The following is a 26,384-nucleotide window of genomic DNA, read 5'->3' on the forward strand; positions in this document are numbered from 1 at the left end:
ACTTGGAAAATTGTAGTACATCGCGCGTGATAGTACAAATTCTTATTTTTGTTTGGCATATAGTTGTTCATATAAATTTATGCACACGTAAAAGATATGTTAAAGATAAAATGTCAAGAAACAAACGCTGATCCACTGCATGTCTTTACAACATTAAAAGACAAATATGGCGTCAATAATTTTCAAGGAAATCATCAAAAATTTCCACAACGTTCACGTCAGAATTCTAACAAACTGTTACTCGCATTCTATTTTTCTTACTAAAGATTAAACAATTTCTTCTCTTCCTTTTTTTAACTTTTAGTCTGTCATATTTGTAGTGCGAATACTCTACTGTGATAAAAATTAACGATAACTTCAACATAAGGCGTAAAACGTTTATAGTAAAAACAAAGTACATGTGCTTAAAATAATATTTACTAGTATTACTAACATTTTCAATCTCCGCTTGATTATTTACGACAAATGATAACGCACCATTATGTAAAATTTATGATCGAACAGAACTATTACTATAGCATTTTCAGTTTCTTGCATAGTCATAAACGTTTATCGCGATACCTTTTACTGATAAGATGAAGAAAAACAAAGTTATAAACTTTAACTGACAATCAATCAAATACGATTTTCCCGTGCAAACTGGCGATAAGGCGATATCGAAATCAGAGATTCAAGAAGACGTACAGTAAATACATTGAATCATAAGTGCAATAGTGTATCATAGTGGAAATGCTGTTCTACTGTTATTAACACATCGTCACGTTGGTTATTATGTTTACATCATTTCATGCGTATCCATTTATAAGTATGCAGTGCGCATATACAGAGTGATTCACTACTTGTGTGATAAATTTTGACAGTTCACGCTACACCTCAAAAGCAGCAAAAAAGTTCATATAAACCTAAATCCAATTTGTAAAAATGCCAGAGAAAATTGGGATTTTTGTTTTTTTCAAAGAAACAGAAGTTTCACTTCTGTTATTGATTGCATCATCCAAACCGTAATTCCTACAAGAAAATGACAGACAATATTGATGCAGAACGATAAATTTGCTATTATACTAGTCCCTATTTTACTCTGAAACTCAAAAACAGGTGGAGTAATAAAAGTTTAAACTTATCTCAGGAAGCAAAATTTGTAAATTACGAAATCTCTGATCTCGTATTTAAGTAGTTATTTTTAGATGTGGAGGGCAGTAAATTTCACAAAAACATCTTTAGTCACTAAGCTTTCTAATGATATAATCAGTTTTTTATTCCGTTGCACGATAGCAAAGAAATTTTGTGCGAAATGATGAAGACTGCAGGTAAACTGCAATATATGCGTTCATAGCATTCAAATATTTAAAAAAATTTTTCAAAATTAGTTTCAGTACTCCCCACAGAGATGGCGCTAGTAGTTCTTGAGTAGTTCACTTCGCTGTCGATAATTATGTGCGACCAGTTTGAGCACTTTTCACAGAGATGGCGCTACTAGTCTTTCGGTACTTTACTTTGCTGTCGATAACTCGGTGCGACCAGTTTGAGCACTTTCCACCGAGATGGCGCCACGAGTACAAACAAAAATTTTTTAAATATTTGAATGCTATGAACGCATATAGTTTTCATCATTTCACACAAAATTTCTTTGCTTTCGTGCGACGGAGTAAAAAACTGATTATATCATCAGAAAGCTTAATAAATAAAGAAGTTTTTGTGAAATTTACTGCCTTCCACGTCTAAAAATAACTACGTAAATACGAGATCAAAGATTTCGTAATTTACAAAGTTTGCCTCCTGAGACAAGTTTAAACTTTTATTACTTCACCTGTTTTCGAGTCTCAGGGTAAAATAGGGACTATTATAATAGCAAATTTATTGCTCTGCATCAATATTGTTTATCATTGTCTTGTAAGACTTACGGTTTGGAAAATGCAATCAATAACGTGAGTGAAACTACTGTTTCTCTGAAAAAAACAAAAATCCTAATTTTCTCTGACATTTTTGCAAATCGGACCTAGGTTTATATAAACTTTTTTGTTGCTTTTGAGATGTAGTATCAGCTGTAAAAATTTGTCGCACCAGTAGTGAATCATCCTGTAGATCCACTTAAGCCTCTCAGGAATGCCCACTATGTTTAATATATCTCCAGACTCACATCGTACAAGGTAATTCGCTTAAGGCGATTCAACAAACAGTCGTCTGGGTAGACAAACAAGTCGTTAACGTGGACGAACACAACTTGCATATTTTCAAGTTGCAACAGCAATTAAGTAAATGTTCTTTAATTGGTAAAATTCTGTTTAGGACGTCTGATTTAGTACGTCGGTCCGAATATGGACTACTTCCAAATTTTCTGCGCCATAGCTGTGGCGATACTCTCAGTGTATTACTACTACACCGCGTTGTACAATTATTGGAAAAATCGCGGCATACCTGGACCGAAACCTATAGTTATGATAGGCAACTTCTTGGACGTTCTCTTACAAAAAAAGTCGATGAACGACAAAGTGAAGGAATGGTACCATCAATATAAGGATGAACCGGTCTTTGGACTATACGAAGGAAGTACACCTATCCTCGTTATCAACGACCTGGATATGGTTAAGGATGTCCTCATTAGAGACTTCTCTTTATTTGTCAACCGAGGATTTCGCGTATTTCCAAAGGTAATTGAAAATTACTACTGATCCATGCTATTAATATGTCTTTTCTGTGTAATTGTTAACAACTACCAGCAGCCTCGCTGAGTTCAATGAACTTTAAATTTGAAATCTTACAGTATCGAAAGTACTTTCGTGAATACCTCTGAAACTAAACCCAAAGTCGCAATGCGTCGTGTGCAAATTGTGGAGCAATCTGCAATTAAGATAGCACGAGAAGAAATATATGAGAAATTATTAATTACAGATAGAACCGCTGGCGCAACATCTCTTCTTGTTGGAGGCTGAAAGATGGCGACCGTTAAGGGCAAGACTCTCGCCGATATTTACATCCGGTAAATTGAAGGAGATGTTCCCCCTTATCGTGGACTGCGCGGGAAATTTGGAAAAGTATCTGGACAAAATAGCGGCGAGTGGTCAATCGGTGGAGTGTCGAGACCTCGCTGCAAAGTTCACGACTGACGTGATCGGTAGCTGCGCCTTTGGAATTAATATGAACGCACTCTCGAACGAGGAGAGTGAATTTCGTAAGATGGGCAGAAGGATCTTCGAGCGATCCCTACGACAAAGATTAAGAGATAGCGGCAGACAGTTCTCGCCATTGTTTTACAGTATTTTCGGCAGATTCTTACAAGACGACGAAGTGACCAACTTTTTTATAGACATAATTAACGATACGATCAAATATAGAAAAGAGAATAATGTGAGCAGACCCGATTTCGTCAATCTGCTGATGGAACTTCAGAATCATCCTGAAAAAATAGACAATATTGGTGAGCACGTAAACGTAGAATATCCGAATCCTAAACATTTTGAGCTTTCAAATTTCGCTCTCGTCCCACGCGCTTCTAATTCATCTTCCGATTGAATTATGTTTTGCTTCGCAGAGTTGAAAGGAGCCCTACTCGCGGCGCAAGCATTTGTTTTCTTCGTTGCCGGATTTGAAACCTCATCGACGACAATCAGCTTCGCCCTTTACGAACTGGCTCAGAATCAGGACATACAAGACAAGTTGCGAGAAGAAATTAAAGAAGTCTATCGCCAAAACGACGGAGTTCTCACGTATGAACAACTGAAAGGGATGAAATACTTGGACAAGGTATTTAAAGGTGCGTTAAAAATAGTTGTAGAATAATGGTAACATCCGATAAAACAAACGTTGACAAATAACTTGTTTCTCCCAACAGAAACACTAAGAAAGTACCCAGTATTATCGATGCTGACAAGAGAGTCGATGGACAATTATACGTTTAAAGGTACCAAAATTAGCATACCAAAGAACGCGAAAGTATGGATACCGGTATATGGAATTCACACAGATCCGAATATTTATCCGAAACCGGAAGTGTTCGATCCTGAAAGGTTCGACGAGAATGCCGCTGCTAGACACCCTATGAGTTACATTCCTTTCGGTGACGGACCAAGAAATTGCATTGGTACGTAAAACAGATAAAACTATGTATCTATAAAGTGCTCCGAAACAAGTCGGAAAAATGCAAAATGTTAAGTTCTTTCATTCAAGGTATCCCTATTTTGATGAAAGTCATACATAATTTCATATTATTACTTTCAGGTGCCCGCTTCGCGGTCAATCAAAGCAAGATTGGCATTATAACGGTTATTCGAAACCACAAAGTCAGTGTTTGTGAGAAAACCCAGATTCCGTTTGTCTGTGATCCAGCTACTTTCATACTGACGCTAAAAGGAGGAGTGCATTTGAAGATATCAAGCGTGTGAAACTTGTATAATACAATCAAATTACTTCGTCATCTATAGTTATACTTATTATTATTATTATTATTATTATTTGTTATTGTATCTACACAGTGTGTATACTTGCAAATAAAGAATTTGTATAATTTTTATTTTTAATTAAGAAGTCCTGCATAAATTGCTGCGAATAAAAAATATAATGATATAAAAGTCCCATAGAATGATAACTCATGATACTAAAATTAGTCATGAGTCAGAAAACTAAGAGGAATACAAGAAGATAAAGTACATAGTTGAATCCTCAATTAAAATCATTTGAGTATACTTAACGTACCAGAGCGAATTCAATACTCTCATTCAAGTCAGTGCGCACATCAATGGCTACGAAGACAAAAGGTGGATCTGTATTAATATTTCAAATAGTGATCAACATTTGAAAATTTCCCATTCACAAACGAAACGCAAATAGACGCTATGTGTAATTTTGAGCAATCTAAGTACACATTTACTCGTGATTATTTTAATAATCCAACGCACATCTATGAGAATAAGGTGGAATATACACAAACTAAGTGGTAAGGAACTGAAAAAAGTTCTGTTCTCTGGGTTTTCCTAGAAAAGATGAAGTGGTTTATATCACCCACCTCCTGGCGATACATCGAGTCATTATGAGTCGTAGTTTTTAAAGGCGGAAACTGAACAACGTGCCTCAAAACGGGACAACGTTACACGAATTACCCATCGCACAGTGAATCCCCCCCTCCAATCATCAGGGCACCTGACCGACACGGTGAGAGGAACGCGAACGGCGTGCCTTAAAACGGAACAACGTTGCACGAAATGTGCATCGTACAGTGATTCCTCTCCAAACACAAGGCCATCCAACTGACACAGTGTTAGGACACAGACATTTCTTCGCATCCGGAAATGAAGGACTGAACGTATACGAAGGTATTACGTTGGGATTATCCGAAAAGTAACCGAACTCAGTTGTTGAAAAATTACATTGAAATTCGAAATTTCTTAATGCCTACATCATCGATGACTATATTGTCGTCTATGTTATGTAATCAAAGCATCTGTAAACAGTGTAGAAGATAGATGAAAGAAGATTACGTCATGCGTAGTAAATATTAAATCATAGAGTAATCATTGTTTGAATCGTTAATGCTTCAAACAATATTACTGAAATGCAGAACGTACTATTTTTAACTATTTCGACTAACGATATTTTAAGTGGTTTTTCGAAATTGATTATTTTGCTACGCAATAAGGAAACTTAGAAGCTTTTTACACGCTTCTGATAAGAATTTAAATACACTGCGTTGGTTTATCTGGGTAATGCAGCGAAATTTTTCCTAACGTTTACGTTTTCACATTTATTTATTTTCAACAGTTACTTAATGCATCTTCTTCCTATATTTAACTAGAAAAATTCCTTTCAGAACATTACCGTCCGGAACCACTTTGAACTATTAAAATAGGTACAGAAAGTAACAATGGCATACTTTGAGATTCTGTGCGGTGTCGCCGTATTATTGTTACTCTTATATTACTACTTGAAGTCAGTCTACAGTTTCTGGGAAAATCGTGGAGTCTCTGGTCCACGACCCATATTTTGTATTAAAAGCACCATCAAGCTTTTCTTAGCAAAATTGTCATCAGCGCAATTCAGCAAAGATATTTATGACTCGTATAAAAGCGAACCCATGATTGGTTTGTACATATCAAAGTCGCCGATTCTCATGCTGTTGGATCCAGAACTCATCAAAACAGTCCTTATTAGAGATTTCTCATCGTTCACCGATCGAGGTCTCAACGTGCATGAAAGAGTAAGCCTTATATAAATATTCTTCTCGTGTAATTCGCCTGGCGTGGAGTAAATGTACCGCAAAACGAGTAATTTTCAATACGTAATAGCTATGCACACTAAAATGAATATTCGAGTTTCACGAAATGTTCACAGACAGAACCAATGTCCCTCAACTTGCTCATGCTCGATCCAATAAGATGGCGGCCATTACGATCAAAGCTTTCTCCAATGTTCACATCCGGAAAATTGAAAGATATGTTTGGTTTGATCCTAGAGTGTGCGGATCATTTCGAGCAATACCTGAACAAAATAGTAGCAACGGGAGGACCGATCGATTGCCGTGAAGTAACAGCAAAATTCACAACCGATGTGATCGGTTCGTGTGCCTTTGGACTCGACATGAGTGTCTTTGAAGACGAAGACAGCGAATTCCGTCGCGTTGGCAGACAAATATTCGGTGTGGATTTGGAAAACGTAGTACGGCTGAAGCTTCGATTACATATGCCAAAAGTATACGACTTATTGGGTTTTATTGCACCCGACAAGAGGTTTGCCCCATTCTTCACGAAAGTTGTTGCGGACACTATAAAGTACAGAAAAGAAAATAACATAGTTAGGCCTGACTTTATCAATATGATGATGGAACTACGGGACCACCCGCAAAAGTTGGGCGATTTGAGTAAGTTCGTAATACTTCAGAGATTTGATCCATCTTTTAAGTTCGATCAACCCTTTCAGGGTTTAATTTAACGCTAGAGGTATCAAAGCAGTCAGAGTAATCACACTGAACCATGTTTTTTTTTTTTTTAGAATTGACAGACACCTTGATCACTGCGCAAGCTTTCGTTTTCTTCAGCGCTGGTTTCGAAACTTCCTCGACAACGATGAGTAACGCGCTTTACGAACTAGCTCTGAATCAGGAAATTCAAGGCAAACTGCGTAACGAAATTCGGGAACACCTCGCGAAACATAACGGGAAATTGGAGTATGAATACATCAAAGACATGGAATATTTGGACAAAGTATTTAAAGGTATTTGTGAATTAGTTCTAATACCTTTTACTAAATTTTCTAAACTTTATTTTGAGGCGAAGTAAACTATCAAGTTTCATGGTAACGCGAGGAAATAAATGATACCTAGCAAAATGAAAGTGAACGTGTTACCTTTAATTTTCCACAGAGACGTTAAGGAAGTATCCACCAGCAGCAATCGTACCAAGAAGAGCAGTTACCGAATACACCTTCCAAGATACAAAGGTTACAATACCGAAGCAATTGCTAGTATGGATTCCTGTATTCGCAATACATCGCGATCCAGATATTTATCCAAATCCTGACGTTTTCGATCCAGAAAGATTCAACGAAGATGCCATAGCGGCCAGGCATCCAATGAACTATTTACCATTTGGTGACGGGCCGAGAAATTGTATCGGTAAATAGAGTAAATCATATAAATGATATACTGAAAATAAAATTGCAACGCAGCCGTATTTGGCAACAGTTATAATAAAAATAACACAAACATAACTGATAGATACATATAAAATTAATCTTACAATTAAAATTACTAATTGAAATCAATCGTATTTCCAGGTGCACGATTTGCGATTTACCAAACCAAGATCGGTCTAATCACAATTCTTCGTAATCATAAAGTGGACGTTTGCGAAAAAACTATGGACTCGTACCAATTGGATGCAGCTACATTTTTGCTTGCACCAAAAGGAGGGATACATTTGAATATAACAAAATTAAAAAATTAACTTAAAATTTCAATATCTCTTAGTTATACTAAAGTTGATGATGCAAAAGTCGAGATAATATTCCTAATTATCGTGATAATATTCCACTTATCGCCATACTCTAGCATTATATATATTAATCAGATAGTACTAAAGACATTAATGTTGATATATGAAAAATTTATAAACATTACTATTATTTTTAACAAGGGAAGTAAAATATTATGAATTATATCTATATATATTTAATTATATTTTTATATCTATCTATTCGTATTTTATTTTTTCTACAGGAGTTTTAGGTGATTTGACATTGTAACAACTTTTAACATGTGCTATGTATTCGAAAGTTGTACAATTTAAAATTTCTAAACAGGAATTATGCTATTTTACACTCTAATAATAATTGTTGACTGCGCCATACTGTCTAATTCGTTTATTATATCTGTAATAATAGAGATGGTCTACAAATATAAAATCAGTAAATTTGAATATAAAAACTTTTACAAAGATATTAATAATAGAACACAATTTGAAAACTATAACTTCAGGTTTAACATAAAAAGATCTTATAGAAAAGAAACGTTTTACCTCATAGTAGAATGTGCGTATCACTTGGAGAAATATTTAAATATAAAAATCATAAAAGGAGACTGAAAATCTGAGAATTCTGATGCTGCCCACTGATACATCCTTATTCTGGTAATCACAACTCTCTTAATCAGACAACAATTTGGAGCATTTTTAAAACCACTTGAACTCCTAATTCTAAATCACTTAATATTTATTACAATTTTCCTAACAATTGACTTGCTTTTATTAATTATTAAGTAGTTTCATGATTGAATGATTGATTTGTGGATATTATAATTCTGTATGTTCTTTAACTGTAATTAAAGATTTATCTGCTTCTGCAAACCATTCATCATATACCATTTGCGGTTCAATCATCCAAAATTTATGAAACGATATAGGTTCTTGCGATGCAAGATATGCAGTTGCATAATCCAAAGGACGTGCCTGTAATAAACGTGTATTATAATTTGAAGGTATACTTACCTCTATTTCCGCGTTCGGCTGGTTACTTTTACACATCACTACGAGTATTATGCTGATAATAAATATTTTTGTATAACATACTTGATGAAACATTGATGAATGTATAGGCTGTACTCCAATTTGTACTAAACATATACCAAACAAATACATATCATCTGGAGTTGTGGGTGATGGGCAATTACATGTACCTGGTTTTATCATTTCATGAACTAAAGGTGCAGATAAAGCAATGCCAGCTCCACCTGTCAAATACTCATATCCATGAAGCCTATCCCACAGACGAAAACCATATCGTTCTCCAATAGCAAGTGCAATATTTGAATTGTAGCACGTTAATAAACGTAACAAACGAGATACGCTAAATATAAATAAATAACAGTATATCAATATTACATTTACTATTAGGTTGTATACATTACGAGTAAAAATGTTTACCTAAATATTGTATCATCGTCACTGATTATTAACCAATTCAAATTTTTTTTCTTCAATATTTTATCTGCTTCCGCTAGAATGCTATACGTTTTTGCACAATGTCCCTGTGTTGTATTCGGTACAATAAAAGCTTCAGGTAGATATTTATCTATACTAAAAAAAATGAACTGCTTAACTGATTATCCATTTTTGTACATGTTTGAATCATTAATATAATATGAATGATTATACCAGCCACATCACTAAAGTAGCCAATATGTGCAGCGTACTTTGCCCATGTCTGCTTGATTACTGGAATCCTCTCAACATGATATTTTTTACAGGTTTTTATAGCAAAATATACATTTTCAGAAGTTACAGATGAACCCTTTAATTAAAAATAGTTAATAACTATTAGTGCTGGGAATTATAACATCTAGTACCAATTAAAATACTATAGATAATACAGAAGACTATTAATACTTACACATGGATGAAAAAATCTTGGATATGTGGCACAATCAGAACTAGATACAATGCATATTTCTGGCACGTGAGTTAATCGCACTCCTTTATCGACTTTTAAAACAAAAGATGAAAATTCATATGATGCATCGATTGAAAAATCATCTTTAGGCCTTTCACCTTCGATAATTTTTTGCACTAAACTGAGAAAACACTTTATACTATGCATATTATTTAAACAAGATTATAGCATACCTAGAGTAAAACATTTTCTACAGTACCTTGTTAATAACCTTGATGTTATTGCAAAACCAGAAGCTATGTGTGGATACTTAAATTTTTTAGTATGATCTGCAAAATGATGTATGATAGTTGGTTCATGATCATATAATGCATGTCCAATCCACAAGTTCTGAAATAAAAAGAAATCAATAAAAGCTATCTATCATAACAAGTAAGTCGTTTAGTACTGTTATAACGTACTTTAGTTTCTTTGAATTTTGAAAGAACATTTAATAATTTACTTAATCTAATAACAGTATTTTCTAAGCAGAAGAAAAACCATTTAGAAGTCGCATAGGAATCAAATAAATAATCCAGAAGCGGTATTATTGTCCAAGATCCATTAATATTCAATTCATGAGATGAGACAATTTTTGGAGGATCCTAATGAAAAAATTAAATTAGGAAATTTACACAAAATTATAGTTTATATACAAGTATATATTAAGTTATTAATATCATTATACCTTATCAAGAGCATCTGCTTGTTCATAAATGTTTCTTTTTAATATTTCTAGATGCGCTATATGATAACTTTCTTTTTGACTTAATATCACAACAACTAAGTCTCTGGGATCTGTGCAAATACGTATCATTTTTGTTTTGTATTTATCCACAAGCTAAATAATAATAAAATTATATATATTGCTTATGTGCTACAACAATGACATACCTCAAAAGTTAAGTTTTCTCTGAAAATAAATTCAAATAGTATAAGAACATCATATCAAAATATAAAATTTGTATAGTAAAGTATCGAACAATAAGAAAAATGTTGCAATATCTCTCTGGCTTTTATTAAATTCTTAGCGCTTGTACTTTCAATTTAGAGTAGCGTCATTATTATAACAACTGAGCAATATATGTACACAACATAACTTACCTAAAGCATTTACATTAATTCTATCCCAGAATACTGTAGGAATTATGAAGTAAAACAAATATAGAAAAAACATTATTATACTTTTAAAAGTTCAAACTATAATTAATGCAATTCTAAATATTCAATAGAATATGTCAAATTATTTTGTTATATTTATATAAAATATTTATATAAAATTTATATTAACAATTTCAATTTATAAAACACTAAAAATACATAAAAAGACAATAAACCGTTTTAAAGTGCAAAATCTATTTTACATTTCCTATTTTTGTGTTTAAAGATGATTTTGTACAGTGAAAATGATTGAATTTATACAAGCTGTTTCAAAATTGTTATAAATATTATTGTTATTACTCAATTATGATTATGAAGATGACTTAGTGACTCTGTCAATTTACTATACACACAAGCAAACTATTCTAAATGTACGTACAGGTTATCACAGAGAACACACACGTAAACCGGTGGGATGGAGGGATAATGCGCAAAAAATGGAGGGGGAATACGCAAATATCATTTCGATGTCAAACCTCCATCGAATGTCAAACGAAACACCCAGCGAATTTGCATTAAAGCGGTTGTCTAGTGTTAGATAAATAAACAACATAAATGTTATATGCACCATGTAAATATTATTTACGTCTCGTATGCATTTATTCTTGTAAAAACATACTAGGTGTTCAGACTCCACGTATCTCATTACTAGTAAGAAGTTTCAAATCATGCATGAAATTAAAATAATACAATAATTTTGAAAATCGATAATTTTTAAAAAAATACAATTTTATTTCTTTAAGTTTAATTTGTACAACATATTAATTTTCTGACATTATCAACATTTTTCAACATTGAATAAAGTTGAGCAGTATAAAATTCTATATTTCATTTACAATTATATAATATCTTGTCCACCTTATTTCTACAGTTACCTTTTATATCAATTCCAACTATTATTTGCATTCTTATTTAATATTCGATTAATAAGTGTAATTGTATTTACTCTATGTATCATTTTCATGATAGAGAACATACTATTAAGAATATAAAATAGTAAAATATATTAGTTAAGTATTATATACATCTCACAACTTTGATTGTATTAAGTTCTTCCACCATGATACTTTTTCAAAATTTTCTTTATCCTTGTATATTTCTTCTTTAATATGCTCGTACACCTATACATAAAAGGAGATTACAAATTTGTAGATTTAAATACAAAAATAAAAAATTGGACTTACTAAGCCATCAGACATTCCAAGTGCAGAATTTAAAATAAAATCTGGTGGTGCCAAAACATCAACTAATGTTACTACTTCTTTAACTAATTCTTTACACAATTTTAAAATACCCTCTCGTAATAGTCCATCCATATTACACTTAGGTGATGCATAGCCACCAGCATAAAAATCTCCTAATCTTTTCTCTAAAGCAACAGCTCCATAGAGAGAACATAATTTCGTTAGCACATTACGTTCTTCCGATTTCCATACAGAAGATTGTAAACATTCTATAAAGCTTTTCATTACTGCATGCTGTAAGGAAACATTGACAAAATAAATTGGCAAAGACCTTCTAATATTAAAATTAAAATATTACCTGCCCATACAATGTAGATAATGTTTGTGCTAAGAATACTTGTGTCTCATTTCTAATTTCGAAGTCACTGTAACCTTTATGTTTTAAAATTTTTACTTGTTCATATGTTTTTTTTACATAATAACAGACTAGCCATTTAAAAGATAGAAGTAAATCTGTAAAAACAATTGGTGTTACATATAAAATATAATAAATAAATGAATTCTGAATGATGCCCAAATTATTAAAATCATATTCATACTTTCTGGTTTCAGTACTTCAGAAATTGTTGAATAACCAAATTTTTGTGCTAAAATATTATTAGCATCCATAAAAAAATCTGCTGTTTTTAGAGGTGTATTTACAGGTTTTCCTCTAAGTACATTTGACCACTGGTTTAATAACCAGTTGCTGGTTTGCTGAATTAGTACATTGTTTTCACCCTCAAATGTACAAAATGCATCGTTTTCATCCCTCAAGTCACCTAGACGTGACACTAATCGCAAACAAAAATTAAATAACAACGAAATATATAATGTTTTAACATATTTAACTTATATAATGGATACTTTTGAGATAACCGTGTCCCCCGCACGACTCCCTGCAGTCTTGAATAGTATCTCGACTAGTCCATGAGCTCATTGGCTTTGTTACAGAGGATAATGCATGTATTTCCATACCTTCGTTACCAATATCATCTCGATCTATTTTGTTTATAAATCTCAGATTAAAATCGAACATTTGCTCTAAAAACTTGGCCGAAAAAATTTTTATAGCATATACCGCTGCCAGATGTGGAAACAATCGCCATTGCTACATATTTAGATAAAATATTTTATCATGTAACAATTTTATTCGACAGATCTTCATTCAATTTGATTAAATACCTGAGCTTGGTATTCTATAACCGGCCATTCCTCTAATTCCGTTGGTCCGAATTGTTTCCTTACGGCACAATATCGTATAGCAATGGTTAATGCAATGCTTGCATAAATCGCGCATGCCGAAGTAATTCCAACACGACCCCCAGACAACGCACCTAAAGATGCACCTACAAATATCATTAATTAAAATTTCTATCGAAATCTAATTGCCAGTAATACTAAATTTTTTTGAAACCTCACCAAATCTTTTACTTTCATCCTTTATAGCTGTTTTATAATGTCCATCTTCAGTAACATCTGCTGTTCGGTTTAACAAGGATGTTCGCGAAATACTGTAATTATTAAACATCACAAACCCATTATCTACTCCATTCAATCCAATCTTTTTACCCATGTCACCAATAATAACTCCTGGATAAACATCACCAGTATCTGGATCTCGGATAGGCACAAGGAAAATATGAAGACCGCGATTTTGTTGATCATGCGTAATTAACTGTGCAAATATAATGGCATGGGTTGCAGATTTTCCTAAAAAATAATTTTTGGTAAATGATTGATACTCAACACAGAAAATTTTCATTATAAACCATACATAAAGAAATGACAGAAATAACACACGAAGTGTGTATCACATTTCGAAAAAACGTTCGAACCAGAACCTGTAAATAGTTATAATAACGGACCTCTGCACTAATCATTCCGTAAGGCCATTGAAATTGTAGCCAAGCCAGGTGAAATGCCCTACAATTTATTACACGGGATTTGGAATAGAGACGATGTCAGTGTGGACCAAACATTACAAGGAATGTTATTAAATTTATCTAGCTTATCCTAGATATTTCTATTATATTATTATTATTATTATTTGTCTTTACCTAAGCCACCAGCCCAACATTTTGCGGCTTCAAAGTCAGAACTGTGTAAAATGAAATTTTTTGATTTTACATCATATGTAGCTGTAGTTCTCATTCCTTTAACATTTGTACCATGAGATATTTCCGTCAATGCAAAACAGCCCGTGTACTAAAAAAGTTACAAAAAGAATTATAATTTTATTTCCACATTTTACTAAATGCTTACTTGTCTGTTCACAAATTTTTCTATAATGCCATGATGGATTTCTGTGCCTAAAGCAGCAATGGTACTTGGTACCAAACCATACATCACAGTCATTTTTACTGGTACAGAGCCATCATATTGTACTAGTGCACCAAACCAACGACTATTTATCATTGGATGCTACAAAAAATAATATATGAATTAAATGAATTACAATTAATTGTTTGCTCTTCTACTTATTACTATTAATAATACGTACAGCAATATCGCTACTGATTAACGCTTGTATACGATCATTACAAACTTTTCTTTCTTCATCTAATGTAGAATAGTCACGTTTTTCAAATACTGGTGAATTTTTCATAAAATTCCACAATTTATCCTAAAATCACAAACAAAAAACTGAAGCAATATTCATATTTCGTAAATATGAAGATTAAAGTAACAATTTATAAAAATTGTGATTGTGACTCTTATAATAAATAATTTTCAAATACCTGAAAAAGAATAAACTCTTCTCCTTCTAAATTCTGTTTTAACAGCTTCCAGTTAAACGTGGCACATTTTCTGTATATGTCTAAAGGACCCTTTGATGCGTTAGCCATTGTACCGTGCATTCTCCTTAGGCTCTCAGTTTGGAATACCTATGCAATAAAATGACGATTAGACCTCTGTTTCATATAACATCGCCTTTATTCTATGCAGAATTTCGTATTGTAATTTTTAAAACTATTTAAGTAGTTAAAATCGACGGCAACAAACTATTTCGCGACTAGAACTACAATAAATTGCAAGTCAGCCCAGCACTATGATAATACTAAAAAATCAACAATTTTTATTCTAAATCTGCAAACACATGGCTCCTATCATTATTATCAATTTTTCTTATGAAATTTTATAATTTTTTTCATTAATCAGAACTGTATCCGCAAAAAATAGTAAAAGTTGCAAACAATATTAGACCTCTGTTGCGATCGTCTAAATGATGTGTACCGTGATGACTTCGATGTGTACTGTGTGAATCGAATTGATTGTATTTTAATGAAGACTCACTGTTTAATTAATATAATGATCAGACATGACAATACATTTCAGTTTTATTATTCATCCATTACGTTGCACATAATCCGAATAATAAAGCAGATTTAAAGTGTAATACAATTGATTATAATAATATAAGAATGAGTTGCGAATCTGCAAATTTTTAAAAGATTGAAGTCGTAAAATTTATTGATCAATAAAATAATAAAATTAGTTTATACCTTTTGGACTAAATTTTTCTAAATTTTCAATAAAACTATTAAATTTAATTAAACTTTCTTTAATTTCTAACTCTTTGTTCCCAACTTTGTTTCTATTTCCTGTATTATTTCTATTGAATATATATTGCTAAATGAAACAACCTTGAGAATGTATAATTCTTAACTATAGTTAACCACATACATGATACATTTTCAATTCTCCAATACGGCTTGAAATGGGAAACGTATTCGCTATGATTTTTTAACTGAAAGTGATGTAAGTAGGTCACCCAATTTACACATTTACGTTATCGATTATTTGGCTTATTTAAATCAATTGGACTAGCAAACGAGATTGCTGAATATTTAACTATACACTCGGCGCAATGGAAGAAGATAAATTAAAAGATCTTAGAAATCAATATATACCGCTTTAATCGAAAATTTAATTCCAGTTTGTAGCAGTACAATTCAAGCAATGATGCTTATTATACTGCTTCTTCAAGTCATTTTGATATCCGGTGAAAGGTATTGTCATATTATTATATAAAGCCTAAGAATTAAAACTACTAAAAGGATTAATTGCCAAGTATAATTACATCGGTAATTGTGTCTAACTTTTATTTTAGTAATCTAGTATTCCGATTTTAAGATGTAATGAATAAAAATTTCAAAGTGTAATTTTTAATGTTCAATGTTTCAATGTAACGTAGCATAAAGTACATATGAATAGTGAAAGCTTATGTGAAAATATATGTCTGCGTATCTATTTCGAATACATTTGTTTTTTATGTAAGATAAACTGCACGTGCATGACAAATTTTTTGTATCTAACTGTAAATGATTAATTCGCTAATAAATATTCGCAAAATTATATATAGCGTATTTTATAAGAGGCATCAAAGCAAACATAGCGAGAAGAATCTAAAATCCGTTGTTGAAACAGTCGTGGGCGAAATTAGCGAACGAGTTAATTGCGTTGTTCTTGTTACTGATTCTGTTTATCAAACCTTAGTAGATATTGAAGTTATTAAAAATTCGACTTTATCAAAATATGAGGTAAAACAAGATATTTGAAATTACGTATCACGAATTTTTGTATTATATGTATATGCATAAACTTATCACATTACAGATTCGATTACGTGATAATGAACAATTTTCTAGACCAAAACAACGAATTCAAAAAATATTAATTAATAGCAAAACAATTGGTTGCAATGCATATATTATATTAATTGCTAATGGATTTCTAGCAGCAGAATTCTTACAATATACCGAGAGGTAATTGTCTATGAATAAATAAATATTTATTGGATAAGTATACGTATAGTAAATTATAATTTGTTTAATTACTGTCCAATTTTCATATAACTAATTATCAACCGATATATTACAGTTTATATTTATACTTTTGTAACATTAATTTCGAATAATAGAATTTGTTGATTTTCAGAGAGCGTTTAATTAATACCCACGGATTATTTTTACTATTATATGATTCACGTTTATTCCAACCGAATTTGCATTATATTTGGAATAGAATTATCAATGTAGTTTTTATTCGTCGATATAACGCATATAATCATCGTTCGGGCCAGGACACTATAAATGAAAAAATTGATCTGAATACTGTCCATTTCCCTGCTCATGCAAAAACATTTACCACCACAAAGTACATTGATACCTGGTATCAAGGCAAATTGCGTTATGGTACTAACCATTTCATAGAAAAAACGACAAATTTGCGGAATAAACATTTACGGTTTGCAGAAAAAGAAATTGATATTTAACTAGTACTTTAAATAAAATAAATGAAATTTTTACATATATTGCAGTATTGCTGTGTTCCAACATATTCCAGCAGTAACAGAAAGTTCAAGAACATACTATAACAAACGACCAAATAACAATATAGAAGCTTTAGGAATCGAATTTGAGGTATGTACTACAAGTATACGATAGTTACAGCTATTCACTTTTGCATCATTTAATTTTTTCTAGTTAATACAAATTATCTCAAAAGCAATGAACTTCAGGCCAGAATATTACATGCCCTACAACATTGTTTCTGAGAAGTGGGGCATCGAAGAAGACAATCTAACTCATACTGGACTTATAAGTGAAGCTATACAGGGGAAAGCTGCCTTCTATTTGGGTGATCTACATTATACATTGTATCACTTGAATTTTTTTGATCTGAGCATTCCATACAACACTGAATGCCTTACTTTTCTAACACCAGAATCATTAACAGAAAACTCATGGAAGTTATTAATACTTCCATTCAAGTAAGTACAATAAAAAGCAATGTAATTAAAACAAATTAACTAAAATATATAAATTTTGATTTCTAGACTTTACACTTGGATTGCTCTTATTCTCACCTTACTTTTAGGGAGCATTATATTTTATTTTTTGTCATTGTCTTATAAAAAGCACATAAGTTTATATAAAAGTCAAATGCAACTTAAAAATATATCTATGAAGAAGGAAGTAAAAGGCTTGTACTTATTTACTGAAATAGAGAACAGCATATTATATACTTATAGTATGCTCGTGCAAGTTTCACTACCAAACTTGCCAAACCCATGGGCTGTGCGAGTATTAATTGGGTGGTGGTGGATATATAGTATTTTACTTGTAGTTGCCTATCGAGCTAGCATGACTGCTACTTTAGCAAATCCAGTTGCTAGGTGAAAATCATTATAATAAAATTTTATTATTATTATTATCATCTGTCAATAAGATAATAATTTATAACTATACTTTTTTATAATAATAATAATATTAATAAATTTAATTATTACTATTTATTTACATTGCAATTTGAATGCAGAGTTACTATTGATACATTAGCTGATTTGGCTAAAAGTTCTATAGAAGTTGGAGGATGGAATAAAGAGAGCAAAAATTTTTTTTTAACATTAGCAGACCTCAATAGCCAAGAAATTGGTAAGAGATTTCAGCTAATTGAACATGAAGATGAAGCAATAAAAAAAGTGACAAGTGGATCTTTTTGTTATTACGAGAATTCATATTTGCTACAACACGCCCGTGTGAGACAGCAGATATCGGAAAGAGAACAAAAGAAAAATAAAACTATAGAGAGTAAATCATTAAAGCATAATTTGCATATTATGGAAGAATGTGTTATAAATGTGCCAATAGCTCTTGGGATGGAAAAAAATTCACCATTGAAACCGCACGTTGATACTTTGGTATTTTCCTTTTTGGTTGCTATACCAAAAATTACCATAAAACTATCATGAAGATATATTTGATGTACAATTCATAATTGTACACGATACAAATTTTTAGGTGAGGAAGATAATAGAAGCTGGATTAATCGAGAAATGGTTGAGTGATGTCATGGAATGGTGCAAAATTATGGATATACGACAAGAAACTCAATCAGAAAAAGCACTGGTTAATCTTCATAAGTTGCAAGGTGCATTCATTGTTATTACAGTTGGTTATTTATTAGCTTTCACTGTTTTAATAGGTGAAATTTTGTATTGGAAATATATTGTCTTAAATGACCCAAAATTTGACAAATATCATTTAGATAAATTCTACAACAATAAATAGGTAGTAATTGCAAAATACAAAGGAATTAGTTAAATTTACAGGTTCATTTCCAAAAATGTATAAGTAACTTTAAACAAAACATATTTCATTATTGTATGTAATGATATTCTATACAAAAGAATATTTACACAACACATTACTGTTATACAATATGTAATCTATTTATGAATATTATAATATTAATATAAATATAAAGTATATATATGTAAAAAAAATATTTTCAAGTATCAATAAAAGCATTCTCATAATAAATTTTTAATTACATATTAACCAAAACTTATATACGCACCAGTTTTGCAATTGAGGAACGTCACCATTTCTACTTTGATCGTAATTATTTAACTATATATACCTATCTCTTGCGTATGTGTGACGAGTTTCTTATATTTTTTCTCTCCATCGTCCTTCCCTCAATCACGCACATTTCACTTCTATTTTTAGTTATCTTTTTGGTATGAAAAACGAATCGATTAAATGGAACCGCTTCGTGTGCATTTATGTCAAATCGCGTTATACGTCATTGAGAGAATTATACAAAGAGATATTTAGTGGAAAGTGTAATTTCTCGTTAAACAGAATTTATGCATGGAACCTTTTTACCTTTACCATTTAGTGTAACAATATTACTTAAAACTTAATGTAAAAATTCATTGTCAGTTTACTGAAAGTTCTAGAAAATCAATAAAATAATTTTGTACATGCGTATATAATATATATGTATCTACCTGAAGGTAGCGATAAAATTGTTTTCTTCATTTCTATGATACAGATTGTCAATCTTGTGTGTTGTGTGTGATATGTGTATATAATACATGAAAATGAAATCAGTAATAGAGAATACAAAAGATAAAGGACAAGAAGACCCTATTAGATGTATATTTTTTTCAGAATTTCATCCTATTGTGGGTCCAATGATTACTTGTCAGGTTAATAAATATTACATCGCTTATTTGTGCGGAATAATATTTTTAATTGTTTTTTATAATTCTAAACAAAACACTTTTATACTTAATTTATTTACCACTTTTGCAAGGTTCCAGATAACTTTATTTCAAAGGACATCTTTGATAATGTCAGTGTTTATATTATACCCAAAGCACAGTTACAACGCAGCATTATAACAGTGTAAGTTTCATTTACAAGATTTAAATATTTAAACACTGAGATTAGAATAACTTACCAAGTTGTTCACTTTATTACAGAACATTGAAAGATTACAAAATCTTGGGTTTCCCCGTAAAACTTGATGATAAGAAATATGCAAGAAATGCATTTTATTTTAATTTATGCTTTGTATGCGATGCAGAAGCTCGTACTGTGCACTATGAACCTGTGGTAAAAAAAATGTCTGATTTTCTAGTAAGAATATATATGTTTCTAATAATTATCTCTCTACTTCTTATACATTGCTTCACTTGTTCAATTTAATTTTTCAGATGGCTCTTGAAGTAGAAAATTGCTTTTTATCTGCTTCAGAGGATAAAACAAGATTATCAGAAATGCTCCAACAAGTAATGCAAGATTTAAATTTACATAAGATGTGTACGTTAACAGGTAAAATTATTTTATATAAGAAAATAGTGATGTGCATACGTGTGTGTTATATATGTGTGTATGTGTGTGTGTGTGTCAAATCATTAAAGATGTAAAATACAATATTTTAATAGAGGGAACAATGACGTCCCATTTGAAAGTCATAAAGTTAGCACCTGAGCCAAAACCAGTTCTTGATCATCAGGTACCAATATTCTTGGAAGGCCGCGAAGCATTTCAGAGTGATCAGTGGGATTTGACTACTCAGCAAGTATTACCATACATAGATGGATTTAATCATGTTGCACGGATAGCTGCTGAAGCAGATGTAGAAAACAATTTGGTTAAAAGTTGTGTACAGAATCTTGTGTAAGTATACATATACATATAACATAGAATTTTACATAAAGTATGTAGTTTTTGCAATATTATTTTTATTTGTAGTTATTATGGCATTGTAACTTTGATTCCAATATTCCAATATAGTAATGTCTATGCCGCAACATCAAAATTAAGGGAGTTGGTGGAAAACACAAAATTACAAGAACGATGTATAGCATATGCTTCAAAATTTTGTAAGCTTTATATTCTCAGTATAAAAACTTGCGAAAATAACAAACCATTCTGTAAGTGATTACTTTTAGCTAGACAACCTGCATATCTTAGAGATATATATCGAATGTATGCAAGTATGACACATGGTAGCAGTATGAGAGACTTGTGTCAACGTCTCAATCCTCAAAATTTAAGAATCAATGAAAGGCGATTAGTACAATTTGGACTCATTGAAGGTCTTATTCGTAGAGTATACAAGGTTATTAAATTTATTATGGAGTCTTTAATTCAGTTTAATAATTATTTACTTTTAACTTTTATAGCCAACTTTTATAATTTGCAGTATCCTATATATTTGCCAGGATCTCCTTCTAATGAAGAGACAAAGAACAATCCAGTTTATAAATATTTTACAGGGACATATAGTCTTGATGAAATTTGTTGTAGTACAGGTCAATCAGCTGCACAGGTCGAAGACATTGTTGAACGTGATCCTAATGTTGTTATGTTATGGAAATAACATAATCCTTATAAATAGTATTCCACGAACTTTGTTTTCTATAGTTTTGATAAATACACGCAGGATACATTATAAATGATAAATAGTCAAATCGCAAATTATTATATTTATTGTATATTGTCGATCATTCGTTTGACTTCATTTATGTATATTTCAGGCACTTTGTCCCTTCTCATTTCATTACATTTCCTTTCCATTGTTTCACGCATTTTCTTCTTACGCATAGCAGCTTCTGTGCGAATCGTTAGACCTTCCTCGAACATTTTTTGTCTCGCCTCAATACGTTCTCTTTCCTTTTCATTTACCTGATAGAAGTAATAGATAATATATTCGCTTAAATTAGATATGATTAAAAATAAAATCCTCAGAATTTGATATAGCTAAATGTGATAAAATGCTTCATGTGTGGCAAAATTTAATAAATGATAACAGAAAGTATTGTGTAATAATATTAGTATAAACTAAAATAATTTATGACATAATTAATTAATAATTTTAAAATTATTTGCTCAAAAACAAACCTGTTTTAGTATTTCGCTCCTGTGCTTTAATGCTCGTCGTTGTTTATTTTCGCGTTCTTCTTGTTCTCGACAAAAAGCTTCTTTTTGGACACGTGTAATTTTTTCAAATTCGCGTTGTTCCCGTTCTAACTCGATTGCTTCCATTATTCGTTTGTTATTTAATTGTTTCTCCCTCTCTTTCATAAGAGATTTTTGAGCTTCTGCTTTTTTCAATGCTTCTTCCTTTTCCTTTTGCCTCCACTGTCGTTCTACTTCTTCTTGAACCCGTGCAGCATTTAACTCGTCAAGTCGTTCCTATAGAAGTAGAAAAAACGTATTTTCATATGTTTTAATATAAACTTTTTACATTTTGTTGTCAACATTAGTAGTTTTCATACAGAGTAAGCATGCTGTTATAAAATTTATAACGTGCAATAAGATAAAATACAACTATTAATTAAAACATTGAATACTTGAACGTCTTTTGCTTGCAGTGATTGTGCTGCAACTAAAGCTTTAGCTTGCTCTTTTCGTAATTTTTCCAATCTTCGTTCTTCCGCTAGTTTTGTTTCCCGTTCTTCCTTGTATCGTTGATACTCTTTTAACCTGTGAGTAAAATATTATTACGGGTTGATTAAACTTTAAACAGTTCGATCAATTGTACCTGAGATCAATAATTTTATTTTCCTGTTCTTCCATTGCTTTGAGATGTTTCAATTGCTCGTTTCCTTCAGTAAATTGTTGTCGAATCCGTGCGTTTTCCAATTCTTTGTTTCGTAGTTTCGCAATTTCCTGTTGCTGCCAAGCAATATTACTTAAATTAATTAATCTACTCTCTTCCTGCTTTCTTTCAAACTCTAATATCCTGTTTTCTTCATTTTCCTTTATTTGATCCATTAAACTATTGGTAAATTTTTGTCTTTTGACTGCTTCTTCCTGCTCCTTCTTTATTTCTTCTTTAATGGCCCATCTCCTTTTATTTTCCATCATATCATTTAATCGTTTTTCTTCCTCTTGTAATTCACACTCAATTAACTTTTTCTCTTCTACCTGTTAAAGTATGTAAGCTTTTGTAATTACGAAAAGAAAATACGAATATTCTCTCATCAAAAGCTATTGCATTTTATAAAATATATTTGGTGTAATATTTTACTGTTTCATTTCGTGTTTCATTCATCATTTTATTTACCTGCGCATCTCGAATAGCTCGACATTTGGTTTCAAGGATGATCCTATTACATTTCTGAATTTCTTCTTCTTGTTCAAGCTTCATGTTCTCCGCCCTTTGAAGAATGTGTTTCGCTCTTTTCCTAGCTTCCTCTTCAATTTCGATCAATTGCGCACATTTCTCTTGGGGCCTCTCTCGATCCATTCTACGAAATTCCTCTCTCCTCTCTATACTCTCTTTTATAAGTCTCTGCATTCCTTCTTCATCTACTTTCAGAGCTGCTTTTCGTTCTGTCTCCGACATAAGGGTACATTTACGAAATTCATCGTATTCTTTTTTTGTCAGAACTTTTGCAGATGGCAATTTTTCTCTCATAGCACTTACTCGCATTCTCCCTCTATTCTTACTTAAATTTTCAGGTAACTAAATAATTTATTAAATATTTTAGTGCTATGGAAGTACAAGTTTTTATTTAAATTTATTAGAATAGAAATGCAAGATTACCTGCTTTCCAGAAGAACAATGTTGCAAACGGCTTGTTTTACATTCAGCAATTCGGGTGCAAGTATTCTGTAATGCACCCGAACAAACTTGATCCTTAAATTTCGATTTCTTCCAATCTTTTGTATTACTAGATACTGATGTACAAACAGTGTTTAATTTTGATGTGTTCTTTTCTACTTTTTGTATCACCATTTTACAATTTTAGAGTGTCAATCTTTTTTCTCGACGTCTAACTTATTAATTGGTAAAGGTTATTCTGTTATAACTAAAACGAATTTAACAAATAAATTCATATTTCTTCGCGCGGTAAACTTGAGGAATACTTACAGCTTCTTTTGATAGTACTTTTTGGAATATATTTCTGTTGTCGTTGTAAACATAGATGGAATAAAAATTAGAATAAATTGATCAAAATAAACTGATGTAGAGGACTGATGCGGAACAAGTCATTTATTATTTATAAACAGTGACCAATTATTGCTTTGTTGTTTGTTCGATACTAATCTTCCGCTTTAGAGGTAAGAGAGAGAAAGATATATAAGAAAGTTATAGGAAAGAGTGAGATAGATGCTGCGGACCCTACTCCGGAACCCTTGGCGCCATCTCTCTGAAAAGTGCTCAAACTGGTCGCACATAATTATCGACAGCGAAGTAAACTACTCAAGAACTACTAACGCCATCTATTCGAGGAGCGCTGAAACTGCTCGCGCATTAGTTTCAGTACTTCGCACAGGGATGGCGCTAGTGGTTCTTCAGTAGTTTACTTCGCTGTCGATAACGCGGTGCGACAAGTTTGAGCACTTTTCACAGAGATAGCGCCACGAGTACAAACAAAAATTTTTTTAAATATTTGAATGCTATGAACGTATATATTGCAGTTTACCTGCAGTCTTCATCATTTCACACAAAATTTCTTTGCTTTCATGCAACGGAATAAAAAACTGATTATATCATTAGAAAGCTTAGTGACTAAAGATGTTTTTGTGAAATTTACTGCCCTCCACATCTAAAAATAACTACTTAAATACGAGATCAAAGATTTCGTAATTTGCAAATTTTGCTTCCTGAGATAAGTTTAAACTTTTATTACTCCACTTGTTCTCGAGTTTCAAGGTAAAATAGGGACTATTATAATAGCAAATTTATCGCTCTGCATCAATATTGTTTGTCATTTTCTTGTAGGAATTACGGTTTGGAAGATGCAATCAATAATATGAGTGAAACTACTGTTTCTCTGAAAAAAATTGGACCTAGGGTTATATGAACTTTTTTGCTGCTTTTGAAGTGTAGCATCAGCTGTAAAAATTTCTCACCCTGTATATTGAAATTTTTTAAATGAACATATGCGTATACATAAAACAAGTGAACTCCGTAGAAGTCGGCCTTTCTATAACACGATATCGATTTACTGCATAACATTACTAATATAGTTTAATATTCAGTACAAATTACTGATATCTTTTAATAATTATATTTTTGACAGCTCTATCACTTCTTTGGTCCCGTAGTTTTTTATCGTATTTTGAACCTATTTTTTTACATAATTTCTCAGTTTTTTAAGTTTTCAGAACCTAATTACTGTGTTGCACAAAAATTATGTACACTAAAAATATATTGTTTTGTTGTCTTAGTGAAGATGTAGAACCAACCAAAGGAGCGCAAGGGTGATTCACCCCTTTTGCTCGTGTATGCGTTTGTCGTCGAGTTTCCCGTCGTCGTCGGCTTTCTTCAGGTGGGAAAATGCACATGTGTCTATGCTGTCGCGTCTTTTGTCTGCTGTGCTGCAGGTAAAGAATATACTCTAGTATCCGCCGAATATTGAAAATGGATTTTCGTACGGAGAGTGTTTTGGAATGTATTGAAATTTAAAATCTAACTGGGATGATATTATGATTTGTAATTGATACTTTTGAAAAAAAAATTCTATACGTCTTTTCTTCTCTGTTTAGAAATATGCAGTGAATTATTTAACTGTAATTACTTAACTTTCTTGGTAAACTATTTGCTGTTTGAAAAGATGTTTCAAACAAATGTTATTTGGTATCAAAAGAGACGTACAACGTAACAATAATAGTTTTACTATACAAGTCTAAAGTGTTTAAAAAGAATATTGATTTTCTCTGCAATTGTTTTATGAAATGAAATGTTAAAAACAAGAGTATTACGTTTGATACAACGTGCAACAGCTGTTCCATGTATTCTCGTGGGAAATATACAACGTACCGACTATTTGGC

General features: G+C 31.8%; 6 protein-coding genes across 8 annotated transcripts; 3 read left to right on the forward strand and 3 right to left on the reverse strand.

The window, feature by feature from the left end:
* The first annotated feature begins 2,197 nt into the window (after positions 1-2,197).
* LOC143424720 (uncharacterized) lies at positions 2,198-7,987 on the forward strand. Its single transcript, XM_076897019.1, has 10 exons — positions 2,198-2,648; positions 2,890-3,415; positions 3,530-3,751; positions 3,830-4,078; positions 4,216-4,373; positions 5,840-6,187; positions 6,322-6,847; positions 6,979-7,200; positions 7,349-7,600; positions 7,762-7,987. Exons 1-10 carry the CDS (start codon positions 2,316-2,318, stop codon positions 7,929-7,931), a joined length of 3,006 nt encoding a protein of 1,001 aa, XP_076753134.1. The 5' UTR covers positions 2,198-2,315; the 3' UTR covers positions 7,932-7,987.
* A 615-nt stretch (positions 7,988-8,602) lies between these two features.
* On the reverse strand, positions 8,603-11,155 carry LOC143428229 (beta-1,3-glucosyltransferase). Of its 2 annotated transcripts, XM_076902963.1 has the most exons (9): positions 11,014-11,155; positions 10,598-10,707; positions 10,332-10,514; positions 10,130-10,260; positions 9,871-10,051; positions 9,636-9,771; positions 9,405-9,552; positions 9,051-9,327; positions 8,603-8,930 (listed from the first exon to the last, which is right to left on the reverse strand). In XM_076902963.1, exons 1-9 carry the CDS (start codon positions 11,084-11,086, stop codon positions 8,775-8,777), a joined length of 1,395 nt encoding a protein of 464 aa, XP_076759078.1. In that variant the 5' UTR covers positions 11,087-11,155; the 3' UTR covers positions 8,603-8,774. The 2 variants fall into 2 exon arrangements, with proteins under 2 accessions (XP_076759078.1, XP_076759070.1); XM_076902955.1 differs by having other exon boundaries at positions 8,603-9,327.
* Positions 11,156-12,035: 880 nt separating this feature from the next.
* On the reverse strand, positions 12,036-17,331 carry LOC143428361 (peroxisomal acyl-coenzyme A oxidase 3). The gene is made up of 12 exons (XM_076903169.1): positions 17,257-17,331; positions 15,035-15,181; positions 14,797-14,919; positions 14,559-14,717; positions 14,354-14,501; positions 13,716-14,006; positions 13,479-13,642; positions 13,161-13,404; positions 12,854-13,087; positions 12,613-12,767; positions 12,255-12,548; positions 12,036-12,191 (listed from the first exon to the last, which is right to left on the reverse strand). Exons 2-12 carry the CDS (start codon positions 15,152-15,154, stop codon positions 12,099-12,101), a joined length of 2,025 nt encoding a protein of 674 aa, XP_076759284.1. The 5' UTR covers positions 15,155-15,181; positions 17,257-17,331; the 3' UTR covers positions 12,036-12,098.
* On the forward strand, positions 16,216-19,474 carry Ir68a (Ionotropic receptor 68a). The gene is made up of 9 exons (XM_076903157.1): positions 16,216-16,306; positions 16,660-16,837; positions 16,914-17,062; positions 17,235-17,543; positions 17,617-17,719; positions 17,783-18,069; positions 18,136-18,474; positions 18,618-18,999; positions 19,100-19,474. The coding sequence occupies exons 1-9, from the start codon at positions 16,257-16,259 to the stop codon at positions 19,367-19,369; spliced, it is 2,067 nt and encodes a 688-aa protein (XP_076759272.1). The 5' UTR covers positions 16,216-16,256; the 3' UTR covers positions 19,370-19,474.
* Positions 19,475-20,145: 671 nt separating this feature from the next.
* On the forward strand, positions 20,146-22,060 carry Nprl2 (Nitrogen permease regulator-like 2). 2 transcript variants are annotated; one of them, XM_076903059.1, is made up of 8 exons: positions 20,146-20,295; positions 20,403-20,494; positions 20,572-20,728; positions 20,806-20,923; positions 21,037-21,271; positions 21,347-21,477; positions 21,547-21,716; positions 21,801-22,060. In XM_076903059.1, exons 1-8 carry the CDS (start codon positions 20,182-20,184, stop codon positions 21,975-21,977), a joined length of 1,194 nt encoding a protein of 397 aa, XP_076759174.1. In that variant the 5' UTR covers positions 20,146-20,181; the 3' UTR covers positions 21,978-22,060. The 2 variants fall into 2 exon arrangements, with proteins under 2 accessions (XP_076759174.1, XP_076759183.1); XM_076903068.1 differs by having other exon boundaries at positions 21,389-21,477.
* Positions 22,061-22,084: 24 nt separating this feature from the next.
* LOC143428172 (cilia- and flagella-associated protein 45) lies at positions 22,085-24,417 on the reverse strand. The gene is made up of 6 exons (XM_076902896.1): positions 24,150-24,417; positions 23,667-24,068; positions 23,142-23,527; positions 22,951-23,083; positions 22,499-22,792; positions 22,085-22,282 (listed from the first exon to the last, which is right to left on the reverse strand). The coding sequence occupies exons 1-6, from the start codon at positions 24,339-24,341 to the stop codon at positions 22,085-22,087; spliced, it is 1,605 nt and encodes a 534-aa protein (XP_076759011.1). The 5' UTR covers positions 24,342-24,417.
* Between the last annotated feature and the right edge of the window lie 1,967 nt (positions 24,418-26,384).

This window comes from Xylocopa sonorina, chromosome 1 (assembly GCF_050948175.1).
Source record: "Xylocopa sonorina isolate GNS202 chromosome 1, iyXylSono1_principal, whole genome shotgun sequence".
Taxonomy (NCBI): domain Eukaryota; kingdom Metazoa; phylum Arthropoda; class Insecta; order Hymenoptera; family Apidae; genus Xylocopa; species Xylocopa sonorina.